This window comes from Oryctolagus cuniculus, chromosome 5 (assembly GCF_051225735.1).
Source record: "Oryctolagus cuniculus isolate XC-2025 breed Fujian yellow rabbit chromosome 5, ASM5122573v1, whole genome shotgun sequence".
In the NCBI taxonomy this organism is placed as follows: Eukaryota; Metazoa; Chordata; class Mammalia; order Lagomorpha; family Leporidae; genus Oryctolagus; species Oryctolagus cuniculus.
In genome coordinates, this window is record NC_142871.1 from 83,525,569 (window position 1) to 83,549,790 (window position 24,222).

A 24,222-nucleotide genomic window follows, 5' to 3' on the forward strand; every position below is an offset into this window, starting at 1 on the left:
GGATGGAGTTTCTCTGTGTGTCTGTCACTCTCTGACTCTCAGATCGATAAAAGTAAATAGATAAAAACAATAAAGTGCATTACTCCCTCTTTAAACCCTAGAATATGTATCTTGAAAGAATGTCTTGAATCCTTATTTATAAATCACTGAGATTTTGAATTTCAAGTCGGATGAATTAGGAATTTTTATTTTTAAGATACTAAGTCCCTATTTTGTATATCTTTCCCCTTATTTTGGGGATCATCAAAAAAAGATTTCTTTTTATAGTGATGTGTATATATATTTTTGATGAACATTGTTAATTTCATAAGTTTGAATTTCTAATTTTAAAAATCAATATACTTGACAAATATTTTATAGTGAATTTAAAATTTTTTTCCTTTTTATTTTATTATTTATCATATACTTACTGAGCATTTTACTGTGATTCATAGGTACAAAATTGTTATTTTCATTCTGAAGTAGAATTTATATTCCAATAGGTATTTCAGCACATTTGCTCATGAGTCTGTCATTGTTGAATGTACATTCAGTATTTGGGAATTACAGTAATTAAAAAACTACTGTTTTCTAAATTTTTTTCATGTATTACATTAATTTTTATAAAAGTGCTTTGAAATTCCTAATGTCAAGTCTAGTATTTCAGATTAAAATAAGTGATTTGTTTGGCATTGTGATAAGGAATGACTTAAGTTTCTGAATTATTGCTATGTAAAAATAGGAGCGTTAGTTCATGCTGTTTTTTCAATAGAGAAGATTGAGTCTTGATTTCCAACTTGATTTCCACAGAGGAGAATGTGAATGATATTTAATATACAAATAAAATTACATATTAGAACACTTCTTAGATTTGATTATTTCTTACCTCAATCTGTTTTCTGTTGTTATAGCAAAGGACCTGAGACTGGGTAGTTTATAAAGAATGGAAGTTTATTTGTCTCCTGGTTCTGGAGGCTGGGAAGTTCAGGAACATGGTGCCAACATCTGTTCCGTGTCTGAGGAGGGCTTTCTTGCTGTGTCATAGTATGGCAGGGGCATCACGTGGCAAGACAGAGCAAGCTTGTGCGCTCTTTTAAAAAGCCATTATTGCTGCCCTGGCGCCCACCTTAAGAATCTGTAACACAGGAATTTGGGGGTTAAGTTTCTAACACGTGAACTTTAGGGGACATATTCAAACCATAGCAGTACCTATTATGAGATATTTCAAAACTGTAATCCTTAAATTTTCCTAAGTTTAATAGCTTAAATCAATGTTTTATTTATTTATACTTTTATTGCTAGAATTGTTTATCTGCTTTTATTTGTGAGTCAACAACTTGAAAAATTTACCCCTCTTCCTTAAATTTATTTATGTTATTTGAAAGGCAGAGTTAGAGAGAAAGAAATTTTCTATCTGCTGGTTCATTCCCCAAATGACTACAATGGACAGCACTATACAAACAAATGACACTATTCTCTGGACAACCACTAGTGACAAAATGTTTCATTAATCTCTTTTTTGTTTGTTTTGAAGATTTATTTATTTATTTGAAAGGCAGAGTTACAAAGAAGGAGGGAGAAACAGAGAGAGAGAGAGTCAGAGTCTTCCATCTGCTGGTTCATTCCCCAGATGGCTGCAACGGCCAGGACTGGGCCAGTCCAAAGCCAGGAGCCAGGAGCCACATCTAGGTCTCCCACATAGGTGGCAGGAGCCCAAGCACTTGAGCCATCCTCTGCTGCTTTCCCAAGCACATTAGCAGGGAGCTGGATTGGAAGTGGAGCAGCTGGTAGCACCCATATGGGATGCTGGTGTTTAACCTGCTGCACCACAGTGCCGGTCTCTATTTTTAACATTTCTAACAAATTTTTATTCTAAGCAAGTATACAGGAATTTATTTGTGTGAAATAGTATTCCATTTTGGTTTTGATTTGCAATTCCATAATGAGTAATGATGTTGAGCATCTTTTTGTGTACTTATTGGCCATTTGTGTATCTTTGGAGGAATGTTTATTCAAGCGCCTTGGCTATTTTTGAATTAGATATTTTACCTTTCTGCTTTTGAGTTGTTGAAGTTCTTTATATATTCTGATGATTAAATCCTTATCAAATACATAGTTTGCATTCATTTTCTCCCATTCTATAAGTTATCTTTTTACTTTATTGATAATGTCCTGTGATACACCAAGATTTTTAGTTTTGTTGAAATCCAATTTATCTCTTCCTTTTTTGTTACTTATGCTTTTGGTATTAGCTCTAAAAATATATTGCTAAATCCATGTCTTGAAGATTTACCTTTATGTTTTTTTAAAAACAACTTTTCTAGTTTAGCTGTTATATTATGATTTTACATTCATTTTAGCAGTGAGTATATGTGAAGTAGGTGTGAGGTAGGGGTGTGGCTTCTTTGTTCCAAATGGTTATGAAGATTTACTCTTTTTTTTCTTTTTCTGGTGTTAGCTATTATATTTAGTTTGTTGATCCATTTTTGTTAATTTTTGTTTATGATGTGATGTGGGGTCCAGCCTGACTATTCGGTGTGTGGAAATTCTGTTGTCCCAACACTGTTTATTAAAGATAATATTTGTTTCCCATTGAATGGATGTGATACCCTTTGATAGATGTGTAGATTTATTCCTGTAATTTTCTGTTCCATTCTTTTATATGTCTGTTTTGATTAAAAAATAAAATCAACAACACTGGATAAATAAATCAGTAACACAAAGCTGTTTACTGTAGCTTTGTGCTATGGTGGTTTTCCTTTTGTTTGTTTTTGTTTTTAAGATGTCCTTATTTTACTTGAAAAGTAGAGTTAGAGGGAGAGACAAAAAAAGAGAGAGCTTCCATCCTCTGATTCACTCCCCAAATGGCCACAATGGCCGGGACTGGACCAGGCTTAAGCCAGGAGCCAAGAACTCTGTGCAGGAGCCCAGGATAATGAGCCATCTTCTGCTGCTTTCAGGAGCATTAGCCACAATCTAGATTAGAAGTGGAGCAGCCAGGACTTGAACCAGCACCAATTTTGGATGCCAGTGCCATAGGTGGCAAGCTAACCCACTCCACCTCAACGCCGGCCCCTGTGCTAAGTTTTTGAAAGTGGAAAGTGGGACTCTTTCAAATTTGTTCTTCTTTTTTCAAGAGTATGTTAGTGCTTGTGTGACCTCTTAAGATTCCATGTGAATTTGAGGATTAGCTTTTCTATTTTTCTGAAAGAGCTGTTGTAATTTTGATAAGCATTGCATTGAATTTATAGATTGTTCTGGGTAGTATTGACATCTTAGCAATATTATGTCTTCCTATCCATGAACATGTGATATCTTTCCATTTTTGGGCTTTAACTTCTTTTGTCTGTAACTTTCATTATACAGGTCATTCACTTCCTTGGTTATGTTTATTCCTAAGTATTTAGTTCTTTTAAATGCTATTGTAACTTTCATTAATTTGTTTTCATGTTTTCGGTGCTAATATATGGAAACAAAACAATTTTTGTGTTACCTTATCACCAAACAAATTATTAGGAATAAGTTGAATAACTTGTGCAAAAATTGCATAGTCAAATCTGTAGAGCATTGCTGAGATGTGTTTAAAGAGATGTAAATCAAATTTTCATCTTATTTGAAAGGCAGAGAGACTTGTGGGGTGGAGGTGAGGAGAGGGAGGGATCTTCCATCCACAGATTCACTCCTCAGATTCCCACATCAGCCAAGGTTGGGCAAGATTGAAATCAGAATAATAAAGTCGAGGACTTCCAGAACTTCTTTTCTTTTCTTTTTTTAAAAGATTTATTTTATTTACTTGAAAGACAGATTTACAGAGAGAGGTAGATATATAGAGAGAGATTTTTCCATCCGCTGGTTCACTCCCCAATTGGCTGCAATAGCCGGAGCTGCACTGATCTGAAGCCAGGAGCCAGGAGCTTCTTCCTGGTCTCTCATGCGGGTGCAGGGGCCCAAGAACTTGGGCCATCTTCTACTGCTTTCCCAGGCCATAGCAGATAGCTGGATCGAAAGAGGAGCTGGTGGGACTAGAACTGGCGCCCATATGGGATGCTGGCGCTTCAGGCCAGGGTGTCAACCCGCTGCTCCACAGCGCCAGTTCCCAGAACTTATTTTCAAAATTTATAAAGTTATGGTGATAGAGATAGCATGCTCTTAACAGGAAGAGAGGCTTATCTGTCAAAGCAGCAGATAAGTGAGAATAGAGATATATTTATACTTATAAACAATCACCTGATTATTTGTTTCTTCATTTAGAGCGACAAAGAGAGCCTGAACTGGGCTAAGCCAAAGTTGGAAGCCAGCACCTGGCTGCAGGTCTCTCATATGGGTGAACCCATTAACTACTGCCTCCTGGAATATGTATTAGCAGAAAGCTAGAATCAGGACAGAACTAGGATTTGAACCCAGGCATTCTTTCATGGGAAGTGGGCATCCCAACTGTTGGCTTAACCACTAGGCCAATTGCTGTCCCTGAACAGCTGATTACTGACAAACGAACCAAGACCATTCAGTGAGGAAAACATTGTCTTTTCAACAAATGGTTGTGGATTTATTTGATTCATTTGCCAGTGAACCCAACTTTTTGCTTCACAGCATATAAATGAATAAACCTTCAATAGATCATATACTTAAAAAAAAAATAAGAGGTAAAATTGTAAACCGTCTCTAATAAAAACATGGTAGAAAGTTGTAGTGACGTTAGGTTAGGGAAATATCCCTTAAGTAGGATACCAAAGCACAAATTACGTAATTTAAAAGATGAAGAATTTTCATTTCCTAAGAAAATTTTTGCTCTTCAAAAGAAATTGTTAAGAAAATGAAAAGGAAAGTCATCAATGGTCAAAAAATATCTGTAGTACATATATACAACCAAGGGTATTTGTCCAGAATATATAAACAACTCTTAAACGCCAACAATGAGAGAAAAGGCTTAGTAAAAACAAGAGTAAAATATCTGAACAATTTCTTCATCAAAAGAATTCATACAGCTAGCAACAAGCAGATGCAATGGTCTTTACCATCTTTTGTCATTAGAGCACCACAAATTGAAATTACGAGACACACACTTTAGAATGACTAGAATTAGAAAGTTGAGAAGGGCCTAGTTTGTCCTTGGAAGATGTGGACCTCTCTTAGGTTGCTGGTGGGGATGGATGTTATAGCCACTTTGGAAAATAGTTTGACTGTTTTTTTTTTTTTTTTCTTTAAACAAATAAAAAGATTTATTTATTTATTTGAAAGGCAGAGTTACAGAGAGGCAGAGGCAGAGAGAGAGGACTTCCATCCTCTGGTTCATTCCCCAAGTGGCTGCAATGGCCAGAGGTAGGCCTATCCAAAGCCAGGAGTCCAGAGCTTCCTCAGGGTCTCCCACACGGGTGCAGGAGCCCAAGGGCTTGGGCCATCCTCTACTGCTTTCCCAGGCCATGGAAGAGAGCAGGATCTGAAGTGGAGTAGCTGGACTGGTACTGGTGCCTATATGGGATACTGGCACTGCAGGAGGTGGCTTTACCTGCCATGCCACAGCACTGGCCCCAAGAATTTCTTACAAAGTCTGACATACATTGTATGACTCAGTCATCTCACTCTCCTGGGTATTTACTTGTGTCTCTTTGTCCTGTTAACTTTTATTCATTGTCAGTTATCTCTCAGTGAAGCTGAACAAGAAAAATAGTTTTTCCCATTACCATTCTTCTTTGAAGTTATAGAACGATTGGCCAGAATAACTGGTTTTATTTTTCTTGTGGACTTTTACAAACTTTCTGCATGTATTTGGTAGGAAAAGGAGAAAGGCCATCAGTAAGAAGATAGATATCAAGCGTCACTTGGTGGTTGAAGATAAAAGTAGTTGTTTTTCTTAATAAAAAAGTAATATTGTGTTTAATAAATTGAATCTTTACTTTTTAGCTTCTTATTGACTGTTAATGACCATTTTAATTCACTACAGAAATATAAACCTGGCCGATGTGATGATATTTTGAAGTGGAAACCTCCTAGTCTGAATTCTGTGGATTTTCGCCTGAAGATAACAAGAATGGGAGGAGAAGGGTGAGTACACAATTTGGTTCCCTACCATTTTTACATGAAATAATACTCTGTGCAAGGCTTTACTATCTGCAGGTAATACTTCAATTAAAAGAAAGTAAAATATTTTACAATATATGTTATGTATATACATGTACATCTATTTCATTTTCACATATTATTCTTTTGACCTGTGACAGTTATTTTGCTAAAGTTTAATATCCTTTCAACTTTAGTAATTTTGGTATTAAGAGCCTTTTTAAAAATAGTACAGTAAAAGATTGTTAGATTGTTAAAGTGCAAATAGATTTCACTCAAAAGTAATACTGGCAAATGAGTTATTTATGTAAACTGTGATCATTGGTATTATCGTTAAGTACATTAAAGTAAGTTCTTACAACATTGGCGGAAATTACTTTGTGTTTTCATCTACATGGCAAGCATACTTATTTTTCCATACTTTAGTTGTTTACTTTCACTAATGTTTTTCATAATGGTCATTAAGTATTTTTTATTTCTTAATCTTCTATGCTTTCTACATGCTTTAGAGTAAAGGATGCTTTAGCATGAATATTTTCATAATTTTTCCAAAGCTTCGTATTATTTCACTTTACCCCGTCTCTAATCTAAGTAAATACAATAAAATAGAAAAATTTAATCAAGGAAATAATAAAGAAATAAATAATGCTAGCAAAGAGATTAAAGTTTACCAATGCACGCCATGACATTCTTTTTACTTGTCGAAAGTAAAACACAGATACACCCTTTTGTAGCTAATTAAAAAGATTATTAGTTATGAGTCTAGATTCCATAATATTAAAATTTGTCTCTTAAGGGGAAGTCCATTCTCAAAGAGGGGATATCATGCAGTGTTGCTGAATTTTAAGTAAAAAAGAGGGTATGATAAAGACATAATGGATGTGTATATTCAAAAAGTAGGCAATTTAATATTTGATATCTTTAAATTTTTGTGCCTTAATTTGCCATGTGGCTTTAATGGCAAAAAAAAAAAATTGTTATAACAACTATCTGAAGCCCTCAAATAGGTATTTAGCTTTGTTTGTTCTGCTTTTAATTTAAGGATAGATAATTTTAGACTCCCAGTCCCCACATACACACCCACAAACACACATACACACACATACAAATGATTATGAGGTAGTTTACAAAAATAGTGTTTCTCTTATCTAAAAGCAATACATAGTAAATTAAGGATTATTCTTCTCGACAAAGGGTTGCCAAAGAACTGTGGAGTCTGTCTATCAGTAATCATGAAAGCTGGGTGTAGGCTTGCTACCGTCTCATGGAAGTGCCTTGTACACTTTTAAAATAGTGGAGACTGAGTAATTAATTCAGCTGGCACATAACTTTTAAAGATTATTATTTATTATTAAAAGAAACTGATGGAAGATATTAAAAGAAGCTAGAATGTGTTAAATTTCATTATCTCTAAAGCTCTGGTTTTGCCTATTATGATATTTATTAACATTTGGTAAAGGAGTATAAGCACTATGTGTTTTTCTTGATTATTTCTTTGAGTTTTGAAAAATCATTTAGTTTTGCCTTTTACAGATTATAATATGAGGCTATACATAGATCGCCCATTTCTCCACATAGCAAAAACTGATATCTTTTCTTGCAATTACATGTTATAATGAAATATGGCAAAAAGTCATTATTTTAGTAGTTTTCTGTTTTTATTCTTGGTATGCTCTGAATATATTTTGTTCTTTAAAAATTTAAGGCCTGTTTATGTCTTCTTACAAATAATTGAATTCCTCTTAATCCTAGTGCATGTTGAAACATACCAATGTTACTATTAAAGGTGATTTTCCGATAGGAATATGCAGGTCACATCAGTGCAGGCACATAATTTATGTAACATGGTGTCAGTTTTAAAATAATATTTTAATTTGAAATATAATTGGTAAGTTACATAAAACATGCATTATTCAGTTAGGGTAGTATAATATGCCTTTTTCATGTAAAGAATGTTAGACAGTATAGCAGTTTTCACTAAATAAATGAGTTTATATATAATGATCAACAGCGACTAAGTATGTTAGAGAAGCTGTAATAGTATGAAAGGAGAGTAGTGGGTCCCTTGGTCATAAGAATCATAGTATGTGGGGTCAGCGCTGTGGCATATTGGGTAAAGCTGCCACCTACAGTACCAGCATCCCGTGTGGACTCCAGTTCAAGACCTGGCTGCTCCACTTCCAATCTACTCTCTGCTATGGCCTAGGAAAGCAGTAGAAGATGGCCCAAGTGCTTAGGCCCCTGCACTCACATGGGAGACCCGGAGGAAGTTCCTGGATCCTGACTATGGATTGGCCTGGTTGTTGCAGCCATTTGGGGAGTAAACCAGCAGATGAAAGATTCTCTCTCTCTCTCTCTCTCTCTGCCTCTGCCTCTGCCTTTCTGTAACTTTGCCTTTCAAATAAACAAATACATTTTAAAAAAAGTTTATTTAAGAATTATAGGCTGGCACTGCGGCTCAATAGGCTAATCCTCCACCTTGCGGCGCCAGCACACCGGGTTCTAGTCCTGGTTGGGGCACCGGATTCTGTCCCGGTTGCCCCTCTTCCAATCCAGCTCTCTGCTGTGGTCCTGGAGTACAGTGGAGGATGGCCCCAGTGCTTGGGTCCTGCACTCCATGGGAGACCAGGAGAAGCACCTGGCTCCTGGCTTCAGATCAGTGCGGTGCGCCGGCCATAGCAGCCATTGGGGGGCGAACCAACAGGAAAGGAAGACCTTTCTCTCTGTCTCTCTCTCTCACTGTCCACTCTGCCTGTCAAAAAAAAAAAAAAAAAAAGAATTATAGTATTTAACAACAAAGTAGGACTAAGATACTAAAATACCATGTGATAAATTAATTTTTTTAAGATTTATTTATTTATTTGAAAGGGTTACACAGAGAGAGGAGAGGCAGAGAGAGAGAGAGAGAGAGAGAGAGGTCTTCCATCCGCTGGTTCACTCCCCAATTGGCCGCAACGGCTAGAGCTATGCTGATCTGAAGCCAGGAGTCAGGAGCTTTCTCTGGGTCTCCCATGCAGGTTCAGGGGCCCAAGGACTTGGGCCATCTTCTACTGCTTTCCCAGGCTATAGCAGAGAGCTGGATCGGAAGTGGAGCAGCCAGGACTCCAACCAGCGCCCATATGGGATGCTGGCACCTCAGGCCAGGGCGTCAACCCGCTGCGCTACAGCACCAGCCTCTATAAACTAATTTCTTTTCATGATTTTTTTTTTTTCATTTTCAGTTCTCTTTATATACAGAAGATCAGTTTAGCATATATTAAGTAAAGATTTCAACAGTTTGCACTCACATAGAAACACAGTGAAAAATACTGTTTGAGTACTAGTTATAGCATTAAATCACAATGTACAGCACATTAAGGACAGAGATCCTACATGAGGAGTAAGTGCACAGTGACTCCTGTTGTTGACTTAACAAATTGACACTCTTGTTTATGGCATCAGTAATCACCCTAGGCTCTTGTCATGAGTTGCCAAGGCTATGGAAGCCGTTTGAGTTCACCGACTCTGATCATATTCAGACAAGGTCATAGTCAAAGTGAAAGTTCTCTCCTCCCTTCAGAAAAAGCTACCTCCTTCTTTGATGACCTGTGCTTTCCACTGGGATCTCACTTGCGGAGATCTTTCATTTAGGTGGTTTTTTTTTTTTTTTTTTCTTGCCAGAGTGTCTTGGCTTTCCATACCTGAAATACTCTCATGAGAGTATTTAACTTTTCATGATTTAACTTGCATATATTTCAACAAAACTTAATGTGGGGTGAAATGTCTTGAAAGGTATAATATAATATAAATGCTAACTTTTGAAAATATCTGCAGTGATTTCCTTTAATGAAGTCTTAGGTTTTCTAGTTATTTTTTCCCCCTAAAATTTATTCGTTTATTTATTTGAGAGGAGGAGAGACAGAGACAGGCAAATAAAGTTCCTATCTAATAATAAAGTTCATTCCTCAAATTCCTCTACTGGTGAGAACTGAACTGGGGTCAAAGCTGGGAGCGGGAAACAAAATCCAGGTCTCCCATGTGGGTGACAGCATCCTAATACTAGAGGCATCACCTGCTCCCTCTTGGAGTCTGTATTAGCGGGAAGCTAGAGTCAAGAACTAGAGCCAAGAATGAAACCCAGGCACTTCAGTGGGGATCATGGGTGTTATAACCAGTGTCTTAATTGCTAGGTTAAATCCCTACCTTCACTATGGTTTTGAGTCTCACTTAACTGCTATAATAAACACACATATATAGATCTATGTGTTAAATGCCCTGTTGATGGCAATTAGAACCTAAATTTTTTTTGTCCTTTATAATGTCTGCTGATTTATCATAGCCTAAAATAACTTTTATATATCTTAGAGTTTGTGTTGCGTTGTATAAACATATAGTATAGATTTTCCTCTGAGTACTCTTCATTGTTTTAAAAATCTTGTGGTTGTGTATTAACTAATTTGTATTAGAAAACCATTGTCATTATCAAAGATGAGAATTACAAAGGTAGTCTCTGCTTTGGGAGTCTTGAGCTCTTGGTTTCCGTGTCAGTGGCTTAGAGTATAAACATACTGTTTATATAGCATGGAAGTTCAGAACACAGATTCTAGAGCCAGACCCCCTGGGTTGAAATCTGTGTACTAGCTCTGTGACTTTGAACACATCACTTCTTACATGGAGCAGTCTCTTCAACAATAAAATAGGAATTGACCTCATAAGACTTCTGTGAGGGTTGAAAAGCATTTATACGTAAAATATTTACAGCAGAATTGGGTATGCTAAGCATTTAATTGTTAAATATTATTTTTGTTGTTTTAATGAATATAGATTTAGAAGTCCATATTCCTTCCTGCTATTCCTACAGTTTCCAATGCATCATGTAAGTGCAACCATGTAAATCATTTCCTGTTTGATTGTAATCCCTGTTGATCTTCCCCTTTTAAGATGCATGTATCATTGACTTCTTTGTATAATTGATTATGAACTGTTAAAAATCCAGAGAGTAAGACCACAACAAAGGCACATGATTTTTATTCATGCAGTTTTTTTTTTTTTTGTAGCAAATCTCTTAAAATAACCTTAGCAGTATGTATAGTGAGTAAGAACATGGGTTACTGGCCAAAGCTATTGAATACGGAATCCCAGGTGCATTTCTTACTTACTGTGTGGTTGTTTCTTAATCTAAGCTTCCTCATCCGTAAAATGTCCAGAGTCATGAGGCATAATTTGTTGTGAAGAGTTAACTAGTAGGCAAAATGTAAAAATGCAAAATGCAAAAAATGCTTTATAAGCCTTTTATGGGGATTAAATAAATGATGTAAGTAAATTCAAAACAGAACTCGATAAGAATTTCCTTTTCTCATTTTGATGTTTGTGGTTATTAATTTAATCTCAGAATTTATTTGTAACTCATTGATTCAAAATACATTCATTTGGTATTATTAAGGGGAAATATAAGTACTCTGGATGAAACAGCAGTACTTTTCTGGTAAATTATAAGGGTATTTTTCTCCTTATAATAAGAAATATACATTCTAAAACAATAGTGAAATTTAACTTTTTTTATCACATTGCAAATATCTGCAGTGTCCATTTTGATTAGGGTGTAAGCATACAGGCAGTTTTCTAAGCTGTTTGGTAGGAACACAAATTGTGTACAACTCTTCTATGGATCAGTAAGTTAGTGTGTATGTGTGTGTATGTTTTATATATACACACACACACACACACACACACATATATATAAATATAAAATCTCCTGAGAAGGTATGCTCGGATTTTGTGAAAGGAGATATATCCTATGTCTTGTACAGAGTTGTATTTCTAGTACCTGGTAGCATGATGGCCAGTATGTAGTAGTCTCTCCAGAAATAGCAATTGGTGGAACATATAAACAAAAGATAATTAAAAAATGTTTATATGTATGAATTAAAAAAAATCATATGGCAAGGAGACACAGAGACAGGAAGAGAGTGAGAGAGAACAGGAACGAGCATTGCTATCCACTGGTCCAGTCCTCAAATGTCCACAGTTGGGTTTGTCTGAAGCCAGGAACTCAATCCAGGTCTCCCATGTGGGTGTCAGGGACTGAACTACTAGAGCTATCATCTGCTGCCTCCTAGAGTGTAGTTTGGAAGGAAGCTGGAATCAGGAATGGAGCTGGGATTCAAACCCAGGCACTCTGATATGGGATGCAGGCACCCTAAATAGGCTCTTTAACATTGGGTGAATTGCCCACCCCATGAAGTATTACTTTTTTTTTTTTTTAGGTTTATTTTTTTATATGAAAGTCACAGTTACACAGAGAGAGGAGAGGCAGGATGAGAGAGAGAGAGAGAGAGGGAGGGAGGGAGGGTGGGAGGTCTTCCACCCGCTGGTACAATCTCCAGTTGGCCACAACAGTCAGAAATGTGTTGAGCCAAAGCCAGTAACCAGGAGCCTCCACCGGCTCTCCCATGCTGGTGCAGGGACCCAAGGACTTGGGCCATCTTCTACTGCTTTCCCAGGCCGTGGTAGAGAGCTGGATCGGAAGTAGAACAGCCAGGTCTTGAACTGGCACCCATATGGGATGCTGGTGCTTCAGGTGTTAACCCGCTGCGCCATAGCGCCAGCCCCGAAGTACACTGTTAATAATGAAAAGTTGGAAATTTCTGAATCTCATTTTTACTGTAAAAGCCTCTTTTAAAAATATAGTCATGCTCATATATCTTTCTGTTTGTGTTTTCAGTCCAGGAACTTTGCTAATAACATTCTAAGAATCTCTAATAGTTTTTTTTTTTTTTTTAAAGATTCATTTTATTTATTTGAAAGACAGAGTTACAGAGAGGCAGAGATAGAGAGAGAGGTCTTCCATCTGTTGGTTCACTCCCCAGATGGCCCCAAGGGCCGGAGCTGTGCCGATCTGAAGCCAGAAGCCAGTAACTTCTTCCAGGTCTCCCACATGGGTGCAGAGGCCCAAGGACTTGGGCCATTTTCCACTGCTATCCCAGGCCAAAGCAGAGAGCTGGATTGGAAGAGGAGCAGCTGGGACCCGAACTGGTGCCAATGTGGGATGCCAGGGCTTTAACCCGCTGTGCCACAGCGCTGGCCCATTTTTTTTTTTTTAAACAAATGGATCTGCATTTTGGATCATAAAATTTTTGCTGAGATGCAAGATTTTCTTAGAGCTTTGAGATTGGACTCAGACCTAGCATTCTACTTTATTACTTGATTTTACATTCACACATAGTTATATGATGTTAAAATAGATATATCAGTTTGAATCTAATAAAAAACAGCAATTATTTTAGTAGAATGCATTTAGCATGAAGAATTATTATTCGGTACTAACACACCAAAAAGACAAAAGAATCTTAAGCAGAAGCAAGCACTGCAGGAAGCATTTACCTTGCAGATACTGGGGGAACACAGGAATGAGGATTCCCTCATTAAATTAAAACACTGGGAGGGGCCCTGCAGCATTTGTAAGATGGTTGCTGCCCAGCTGCTGTTCTTGCCTCACGAGGGGTCCTGGGGCTCTGTGCTCAGACATCTGAGGAAGCGGGTATTGGCCAGCAGGTGTTTGTGTTTCTTATGAGACCCAGTGAAGCTGGTTCTAGGCCTGTTAGGATAAACCTCAGCAGAACCAACTGGGACTACCAGAACCAACTGCCACCTCATCTTTGCTGCGAGCAGCTGTCCAGTCTTTTAGTCATCTAGTTTATCATGGGCAGCTTCCGTTAGCACATGCTTTTTTGCTCCCCAGGCTTAGATCTTCAGTGTCTGTCAAGGCCGGTAGCAATCCATGGTTTGTTTCTCAAAAGTATAATGATCTTTAGAAAGTGGCACAGTTTTACTCTAAAATCCTAAATATTGTGGTATGCTGTCTGGTTGGGGCTTGCTAGAGGCTCACAACTGATATGCTGAGTTATAAGAGCCGAAGTGGCAGAACAGCTTGTGCTGCTGTCAGGACTTAGTGTAGACCTTTCTCTTGCTCTGATCCCAGCTTAAAAATGGTGACCAAGGCTGGTGCCGCGGCTCAATAGGCTAATCCTCCGCCTGTGGCGCTGGCACACCGGGTTCTAGTCCCAGTCGGGGCGCTGGATTCTGTCTCGGTTACTCCTCTTCCAGTCCAGCTCTCTGCTGTGGCCCGGGAAGGCAGTGGAGGGTGGCCCAGGTCCTTGGGTCCTGCACCCTCATGGGAGACCAGGAGGAAGCACCTGGCTCCTGGCTTCAGATCAGCGCGGTCCTCCCACCGCAGCAGCCATTGAGGGGTGAACCAACGGAAAAGGAAGACGTTTCTCTCTCTCTGTCTCTCTCTCACTGTCCACTCTGCCTGTTTTTTTTTTTTTTTTTTTAAAAAGGAGGTGACCAAAGGAGTTGGAATGTGCTCCAAAATCCATAAAAACTTAGTAAGCACTGTAACTGCCCTTTATTAGTAGATAGTGCAAGTGTAGTGCAAGGCTTTTGCTTTCGAAAGGCTATCCTGACAGACCTTAGATTGGTATAGAGAATATTTGCTAGTTTGAAGTTGCATGTAAGATTTCAGAGGCTGTATTGATTTGCTTCACTAGAGGTAGCACATCTGGACCAGCAACTGCAAATTTATGATAATCCACAGTCATTCCAAGTCTTTGCTGGTGGCACTCATCTCTGCACTTCCATTGGGAATGCTTTTGGTTTACTCCTCTGCGAGGGAGGGCAAAGTTAGGGGCTTCATTTTGGCCTGCACTGGCAGAATAACCCTTACTCCATGGGTCAGAGAGCCAATTAGAGAATTCTTGCACATGCCAAGTATTTCTGTTCCACTTACACAATCCAGTAGCTGGAAAGTAACCACAGGGGGTGGTGCTGTGACATAGTGGGTAAAGCTGCCGTCTGCAATGCCAGCATCCCATATGGGTGCTGGTTCAAGTCCCAGCTGCTCCACTTCCGATCCAGCTCTCTGCTATGGCCTGGGAAAGCAGTGAAAGATGGCCCACTGCACCCCATGGGAGACCAGGATAAGCACCTGGCTCCTGCCTTCAGATCAGCGTGGTGCGCCGGTCACAGCACGCCGGTCACAGCACGCCGGCTGCGGTGGCCCTTGGAGGGTGAACCAACTGTAAAAGGAAGACCTTTCTCTCTGTCTCTCTCTCTCACTGTCCACTCTCCCTATAAAAAAAAAAAAAAAAGAAAAAAAAAAGAAAAGAAAAGATGGCCCAAATCCTTGGGCCCCAGCACCTACCCTCCCTCCCTCTCTCTCTCTTTCTCTCTCTGTCCCCCTCGCCCTTCTCTCTCTGTGTAACTCTGACTTTCAAATAAATAAATAAATCTTTTAAAAAAATAAAATAATCACAAATTGTATTTGTGGACATACAGTCCCACTTAAGTTGTTTATTTCTTCAAAGGCATCCACTGTTTAAAATTAATGTCTGGTAATCTCCAAGTGGTCCCTATTTTCCATTGTGTAATCAATCAACCCTAACAAATGTCACCGGTCCTTTGAAAAATAATTGGAAGATTTACAGAAGGGGCAACATATTTTCTTGTTTGTTTTTCTATAAAAGGCAAGATAGTATTTTAGGGTTTGTGGTCTATACAGTCTTTCAACTATTTGATTTTGACATTGTAGTGTGAAATATAAGAATGAATGTAGCTGTTTTACAGTGAAACTTTATTTACAAAGGCAGGTGTCAGTCCAAATTTAACTGGTGAACTATAGTATGCCAGCCTTGACTTTTTAGTAGATACTTGTGATAGTATTGCTGGGGTCTTCTAGAAGGATATCTGGTTTAGTCTTTCTATCAAAGGACTCAGATTTGTTAAGCGACTTAGGTCTGTGCATTTGAAGTGTGAAAAATGGTTAACTTACTAGCAAGCACAGTGGACTGTTTAGAACTGACCACAAGCTTCTGCTTTACCTCCTGTTGAAAAAAATCCTACAGCTCTGCTGACAAGAGTGATTTTTTTCCCCTTTTGCTTAGGTTTATTTTAAAAATGATTTTGTTGCTCATGCATATTTTAACTAGTGTTATTATTTCTTGGGAAAGATTACAGTAGTAAAATATGATTCAGGATGTTGAAAAAATGTCCTTATGCAAGAAAGGAGTAAGTCAGCAAGAATATAGCTAATAAACTACCTAGGAAGGGAAAATCATTACTTTGCTGGGTAGAGCCTTCCCCTCATCGCCCCTCCCTGCTTGCTTCTATTTTGAAATGAAATATTTAATGGTTTCATTTATATTGCATTTAAAAATTATTTTAACGAAGTTAAATTAAAGATACAAATTCTAAAGTAGTCGGTATCATTACGTTCAATACTTATGACTAAACTCTTTGGCATATTGCTTATCATATTTTTAAATGAATAACATTTTTAGAAAAGGGCCCATAGTAACTGCTTTCTTATTTGAAAATATTCTAATCACCCAGATGTCTTTGACGACAAATGCTTCCTTGACTTCTGGTCTTAAAATGGTTATAAATGTTAACATTCCTAATACTGTTTCATTCCATGTGTGGCCTGGGAGAGGAAAGAAGTTAGCTGTGTGTGTGGCTCACCTCTGAACTGTTTCAGAAGTGTTACAGGATTGAACAAATGAGTATTGAACATTTTGGGAGTTAGGGTTCTCAGCAAGGAAGGAAAAAGATACAAATATGAAATAGTGGAATGCAGTGAAGCATCCTGTTAGATGTTAGGAGTTTTAAAATAATGCATATCTAGGGGCTGGTGTTGTGGAGCAGCAGGTTAAAGCACCGCCTGCAACTCTGACATCCCATATGAGCACTGGTTGGAGTCCCAGCTGCTCCACTTCCCATCCAGCTCTCTGCTAATGTGCCTGGGAAAGCAGCAGAAGATAAACCAAGTACTTGAGCTGCTGCACCCATGTGGGAGACCTGGATGAAGTTCCTGATTTCTCTTGGCCCAGCCCTGGCCCTTGTGGCCATTTGGTGGGTGAACCAACGGATGGACATTGATCTCTCTCTCTCTCTCTCTCTCTCTCTCTCTAACTCTGCCTTTATACACACACACACACACACATGCATGAATAGGAGTATATATGCATGTGTGTGTATGTGTACGTAATAGCTGATATATGTATTAACACGTTTCCTAGCTCTGTCCACTGACAGGACCTAGAAACAAAGATACTTCAGCAATAATGAGCACATTTAACAACCAGACACTGGTGTCTAATAACATTCCTTGAAGAAGAGAACCAGAAGTCAACAGAGAAATGACTATTCTAGGGAGGATACAGGATAAGCCTTAGAGCATTCTTATGCCAGAAAGAAAGTGTCCCTCCACTCCACCAATGGAGCATGGCAAAAGGATACAGGTATTTGATTGTTTTTGTAGTTATTGTGATATTGTGAATGGGGTTGATCTTAGAAGTTTTTTTTCAGCCTTGGCATTGCCTGTGTATACAAAGGCTGTTGATTTTTGTGCATTGATTTTATATCCTGCTACTTTGCCAAACTCTTTTTTTTTTTTTTTTTTTTTTTTTGACAAGCAGAGTGGACAGTGAGAGAGAGAGAGACAGAGAGAAAGGTCTTCCTTTGCCGTTGGTTCACCCTCCAATGGCCGCCGCGGCCGGCGCACCGCACTGATCTGATGGCAGGAGCCAGGTACTTATCCTGGTCTCCCATGGGGTGCAGGGCCCAAGCACTTGGGCCATCCTCCACTGCACTCCCTGGCCACAGCAGAGAGCTGGCCTGGAAGAGGGGCAACCAGGACAGAATCCGGCGCCCCAACTGGGACTAGAACCCGGTGTGCCGGCGCCGCAAGGTGGAGGATTAGCCTAGTGAGCTGTGGTGCCGGCCCAAACTCTTATATGACTTCCAATAGTCTCTTAGTAGAGTTCTTTGGATCCCCTAAATAAAGAATCATATCATCTGCAAAGAGGGATAGTTTGAGTTCTTCCTTCCCAATTTGTATCCCTTTAATTTCTTTTTCTTGCCTAATGGCTCTGGCTAAAACTTCCAGAACTATATTGAATAGCAGTGGTGAGAGTGGGCATCCCTGTCTGGTACCAGATCTCAGTGGAAATGCTTCCAGCTTTTCCCCATTCAATAGGATGCTGGCCGTGGGTTTTTCATAAATTGCTTTGATTGTATTGAGAAATGTTCCTTCTATACCCAATTTGCTTAGAGTTTTCATCATGGAAGGGTGTTATATTTTATCGAATGTTTTCTCTGCCTCTATTGAGATAATCATATGGTTTTTTTTCTGCAGTCTGTTAATGTGGTGTATCACATTGATTGTCTTGCGCACATTGAACCAACCCTGCATACCAGGGATCAATCCCACTTGGTCTGGGTGGATGATCTTTCTGATGTGTTGTTGCATTCTATTAGCCAGGATTTTATTGAGGATTTTTGCGTCTATGTTCATCAGGGATTTTGGTCTCTAATTTTCTTTAAACGCTGCATCTTTTTCAGGCTTAGCGATTAAGATGATGCTGGCTTCATAGAAAGAATTTGGGAGGATTCCCTCTTTTTCATTTGTTCTGAATAGTGTGAGAAGAATTGGAGTTAGGCACTTCTTTAAAATGTCTGCTAGAATTCAGCAGTGGATCCATCCAGTCCTGGGCTTTTCTTTTTTGGGAGGGACTTTATTACTGATTGAATTTCTGTCTCAGTTATGGGTCTATTTAAGTTTTCTGTGTCTTCCTGGCTCAATTTAGGTAGGTTGCATGTGTCCAGGAATCTAACCATTTCTGAGAGATCTCCCTGTTTGCAGGCATACAACTCTTTGTAGTAATTTCTGATGACTCTTTTTATTTCTGTGGTGTCTGTGGTTACATTCCCTTTTGCATCTCTGATTTTATTGATTTGGGTCTTTTCTTTTTTTAGTCAGTTGGGCCAATGGTGTGTCAGTTTTGTTTATTTTTTCAAAATACCAGCTCTTCGTTTGGCTGATCTTTTGTAATGTTTTTTTGGATTCAATCCTGTTGATTTCTTCTCTGATTTTAATTATTTCTCTTCTACTAGTTTTGGGTCTGGTTTGCTGCAGTTTTTCTAGCTCCTTGAGATGCATTGAAAGCTCATCTATTTGGTGCCTTTCCAGTTTCTTGATGTAGGCACCTATTGCTATAAACTTTCCTCTTAACACTGCTTTTGCTGTATCCATAAGTTTTGATATGTTATGTTGTTATCCTCATTTTCTTCCAGAAAGTTTTTGATTTCTCTTTTCATTTCTTCTATGACCCTGAGCTGTTTTTTTTGAAGGGGTTTACATTATTCAACTGTGTCAGGGGCATGAAAGTTGACTTGGATACATAAAACATTGCATACAGTTCCAGAGGTCAATTACTATCTAGATCAATAATCATTTTTCCACAAAAGCGTAATCTCTCTCAGAGGCTCGTCTCCTATACTTTGCTTTCCTTTTCTTCTCACGCATTTGTTCATTTATTCCTTCTTGTGTTCCAGTTCTGGAATGTATTCAATGAATATTTTCTAACTTGAAAATCAGAATTAAATGATCACAGCACATTTTAAAATTAATTGTGAAAATTTCCTATCAAACAGTCTTTTAATTATTATGGAACAATTCACAAACACCTCTGCCAAACATTAATCACTTAAGCACTTTTTGTTTTCCTCTCGCTTATAATGAGGGAGAATCTTGACCTTTTTCAGTGATTCAGTCTAGAGGCAAAGCAGTAAGTAAGTAAGAACAGTCTGAGATAATAACTGAATTTGAGGTAATGTAAGAAAAAGGATTTAAAATTCATTTTAAAATAGTTTTGAAATCTTTTAAATCACTTAAATAATCACATATCTGAAATTTGGCAAACTGAAACAACAGAAAAAAATGTTTGTATGAGAGGAATTGCCTAAAATTGCCTAAACAAGTAAATATAGAAGTCAATGTTGTTTTTATAGAATTTGTGGGGAAAAAAAAACCCTGAAAATTCCAAAAGGAGTTTGGTATTAATTTGTGAAGATGTAGCCTTGTGATTGACCTGCCAATATTTTTTTTTTTTTTTTTGACAGAGTGGACGGTGAGAGAGAGAGACAGAGAGAAAGGTCTTGCTATGCCGTTGGTTCACCCTCCAATGGCTGCCGCAGCCGGCGCACCGCACTGATCCGATGGCAGGAGCCAGGCACTTCTCCTGGTCTCCCATGCGGGTGCAGGGCCCAAGTACTTGGGCCGTCCTCCACTGCATTCCCTGGCCACAGCAGAGAGCTGGACTGGAAGAGGGGCAACCGGGACAGAATCCGGTGCCCCGACCAGGACTAGAACCCCGTGTGCCGGCACCGCTAGGTGGAGGATTAGCCTATACCTGCCAAATTTTAAATATTGTCAAAACCTTATGATATGACTTTGAATTAAGTCTTGTCTATTTTCATGGAAACATATTTTGTTGTGTTTTGTAATTTCTTTCACTGCATTTTAAACAGAAAATATAGCATGTTAAGTATATTTTTAAGATTAATAATCTTATAAATAATTAATAATCTCAACTTTAACATCATACAATAACCTTGCTGATGTTCCTTGGACATATCAAGACCATATAAAGTTATTTTCACTATTTAAAGAATATAATGTTTTCTCAGTATTTATGAAATGGAATTATTTTATTACATTAGCCAGTTCTTTTATTTTCTTTACTGGCTGCCCATATAAGACACATTTGAGTACATTTGTACTCAATTTCTCTTTGTGCATATAACGATTGATATTTGGATGCAATGTAAGTTTAATTTTTGGAGATTTACAACTGATATTCATGTTTCTTGTTATTCTATCATGAAACATCTTAGTAGTTTTGATTCTCAGGTGTATTTTAGAATTTCTACAGCCAGAGAGAGGAAAAAGCTACATATCATTTCTTCTGCCAGCAAACCTTCAAATTCTGTGCCTCACTTTTAATAGATCATTGGCTTAGGCCGGCGCCGTGGCTCAATAGGCTAATCCTCCACCTTGCGGCGCCGGCACACCGGGTTCTAGTCCCGGTCAGGGCGCCGGATTCTGTCCCGGTTGCCCCTCTTCCAGGCCAGCTCTCTGCTATGGCCAGGGAGTGCAGTGGAGGATGGCCCAGGTGCTTGGGCCCTGCACCCCATGGGAGACCAGGAAAAGCACCTGGCTCCTGGCTCCTGCCATCGGATCAGCGCGGTGCGCCGGCTGCAGCGGCGGCCATTAGAGGGTGAACCAACGGCAAAAGGAAGACCTTTCTCTCTGTCTCTCTCTCTCACTGGCCACTCTGCCTGTAAAAAAAAAAAAAAAAAAAAAAAAAAATAGATCATTGGCTTAAAAGATGTACAGTTTGGAATCAACAATGCGAAGTGAGATGTGTTTAAATTATTACCTTCCTAGAGTCCTTAATATTTTATTTTTGATTTCCAAGTAGTCCTTCTGTTTTGTTTATTTATTTGAAAGGCAGAGTGACAAAAATTGCCAAATTCCCACAACAGCTGGTGCTGGGCTGGGCTGAAGGCGGAGTACAGACCTCCATCCCGATTTGCAGTGTGGTTGGTGAGAACCCATATAGTTGGGTTGTCTTCTCCTGCATCCTAGGAATATTAGCAGAAAGTTGAATTAGAAGTGGCAGGGGGAGAGAGTATTTCAGGCATGGAAAGCCAAGACACTCTGGCAAAAAGATCTCTGTGAGTGAGATCCCAATGGAAAGAACAGGTCTTCAAAGAGGGAGGTGCCTTTCTCTGAAGGGAGGAGAGAACCTCCACTTTGACTATGACCATGTCTAAACAAGATAAGAGTCGGAGAACTCAAGGGGCTTCCATAGCCTTGGAAACTCATGACTGGTGCATAGGGAGATTACTGATGCCATAAACAGGAGTGTCAATTTGTAAAGTCAACAACAGGAGTCACTGTGCACTTACTCCTCATGTAGGATCTCTGTCCTTAATGTGCTGTACACTGAGGCTTAATGCTATAACGAGTACTCAAACAGTATATTTCACTTTGTGTTTCTATGGGGGTGCAAACGATTGAAATCTTTACTTAATGTACACTAAACTGATCTTCTGTAAAAAAAAAAAAAAAAAAAAAGAAATTATCAACTCCCAACTTGACTCTCACTGGGATTAAACATGACAATAGGTCTGATCTGATTTCATCATCATTTAAAAAAAATCATCTATTATTTTTCACTTTATATTTCTGTGTGGGAGCAAACTGTTGAAATCCTTACTTAATGTATACTAAGCTGATCTTCTGTATATTAAGATAATCGAAAATGAATCTTGATGTGAATGGAAGGGGAGAGGGAGTGGGAAAGGGGAGGGTTGTGGGTGGGAGGGACGGTATGGGGGGGGAAGCCATTGTAACCCATGAGTCGTACTTTGGAAATTTATATTCATTAAATAAAAGATTAAAAAAAAAAAAAAAAGAAGTGGCAGTGGGACTCAATGCTAGATACTTTGATATGGGATGCAAGTGTCCTGAGAGATGGAGACATAGATAAATATATCTATTGATCGATTGATCTTCCATCTGCTGGTTCACTCCCCAAATGGCTGCAATGGCCAAGGCTGGGCCAGGCCAAAGCCAGGAGACAGGAATTTCATCTCAGTCTCCCACATAGGTGCAAGGGCCCAATGACTTTGGCCATCTTCCGCTGCTTTCCCAGGTGCATTAGCAGTGAGCTGGATCAGAAGTAGAGCAGTTGGGACTTGAACCACGTGGCATGCTGACATCACAGGCAGCAACTTAACCTGCTACACCACAATGCTGGCCCCTAATTTTTATTTCTGTAAAAAACTAATCTTTTTAAGCTTGATAATTAAATTAGATTGTCATTTAGAAGGTGGTGAATTCCTATTTACTTCTAAGTATACATTTCTCTTCCTAAATTTGTATTTTATTAGAATATTTTCCATGCCATTGCATTCGTTGACTGCAGAAACAATTGTTTACAATAAAAATATTACTGAACCTTAGTAAAATAAAGCAGTTATGTTGTAGTACAGCCACTTATATTAATAGAATTGTGCATGGAATTTTAAAAATTAGCACTTCGTCACTGCTGCTGTATTAGGATTTGGCCTAAAGTATTTATGAAGTTGCTGTATGTTTTTTGCTAAAAACCACAACTTCAAATTCTTGTTTGTATCCTTAAAGATAAAAGGATGAAAAATTTGAGCTTTTTAGCCACTGTACCTTTCCCCTTTTTTTTTTATTTCACAATCACAATCAGTTAGGAATAAATTAAATAACAATTAAAATAACTATAAAAGAATTAGTATAGAATTTTATTCCTTAAGTTTTTTATGATATTTTGAATCAAGACACTTAATCTAGTTTAAACAGTTAAATTTGATGAGAGGATGTTTAATATCCTTTAGCATATGACAGCTTCAAAATATAAAATATGGTAATTTATTATAAATAGAAGATAGTACATCATTGTTAATGCAGTCCTTTTATCTTTAAAATGGACCTCATATTAAGCTTCAAATCTCAGGGGAGAGTATATTGAGTGTGGGATTGTATGGAAGAGGCTAAATTTATTCGTAGCTTTAGAAACTATCTTTGCAAACTAGACTTCTAAGTCTTGAATAATGGGATAGTAGGAACAATTATGCAAGATTCTTGCAGGCTTACATATATTGTGGTAGAGCTATTTTCTTTATAAGTGGTTTCTGATATCTGGGTTTCGTTGCATTGATACTTATTATACTCAATTGTAAGAAGGGCATTTCACTTTGTAATAGCAATTTAAGCTTTAGATTTTTTAGAATGTCCACACAACATAAGCACTACAAAGTTAGCAGTGTATTTGCATTAAATTATTGCCTTGTATTCTCTTAATTAGAAACTCCTGTCAACTGGAGGGTTTCTATGTTTACAATGCAAAGGTACTTTGTGTTTATATTGATAAAATAAGCCACTGTGGTTTTCAGAAACATGTTTTCTATCATCACAGGAAGTCTAGATTATGCATTTTGAAAAATAGACTTGATTTTTCATTTAATTATTTGAAATATATAATCTTAAATTATATTAAAAGTAACATGTTATTATCAAGAAATATTTTTACTGAAAACCGTGCAATTGCATGAGTTCCTTATATCATCAAAATTTATCTCTCTTTAGTAGTGTTTTAATTTTTATAAGTAGAGCTGACATATGTAGTATTTAGATTTAAAAGTAGACTGGTCATTTGAATAAGGATTCATTGTAGAAGGTATAGACCACATTACATGGCCTCTAGGGATTTTAGAATAAATTAACTGTAAATTACATGAATTCATTACTAAGGAACAAAGACCTTTATT

At 38.1% G+C, this 24,222-nt stretch overlaps 1 protein-coding gene across 1 annotated transcript in view; it reads left to right on the forward strand.

Annotated features, from left to right (window-relative positions):
* Nucleotides 1-24,222, forward strand: part of RNGTT (RNA guanylyltransferase and 5'-phosphatase) — a 326,422-nt gene that overhangs the window by 177,324 nt on the left and 124,876 nt on the right. The window contains exon 13 of the mRNA XM_002714574.6: nt 5,921-6,021. Within this exon, the coding sequence (XP_002714620.1) occupies nt 5,921-6,021 (101 nt within the window). The remainder of the gene's footprint in view (nt 1-5,920; nt 6,022-24,222) is intronic.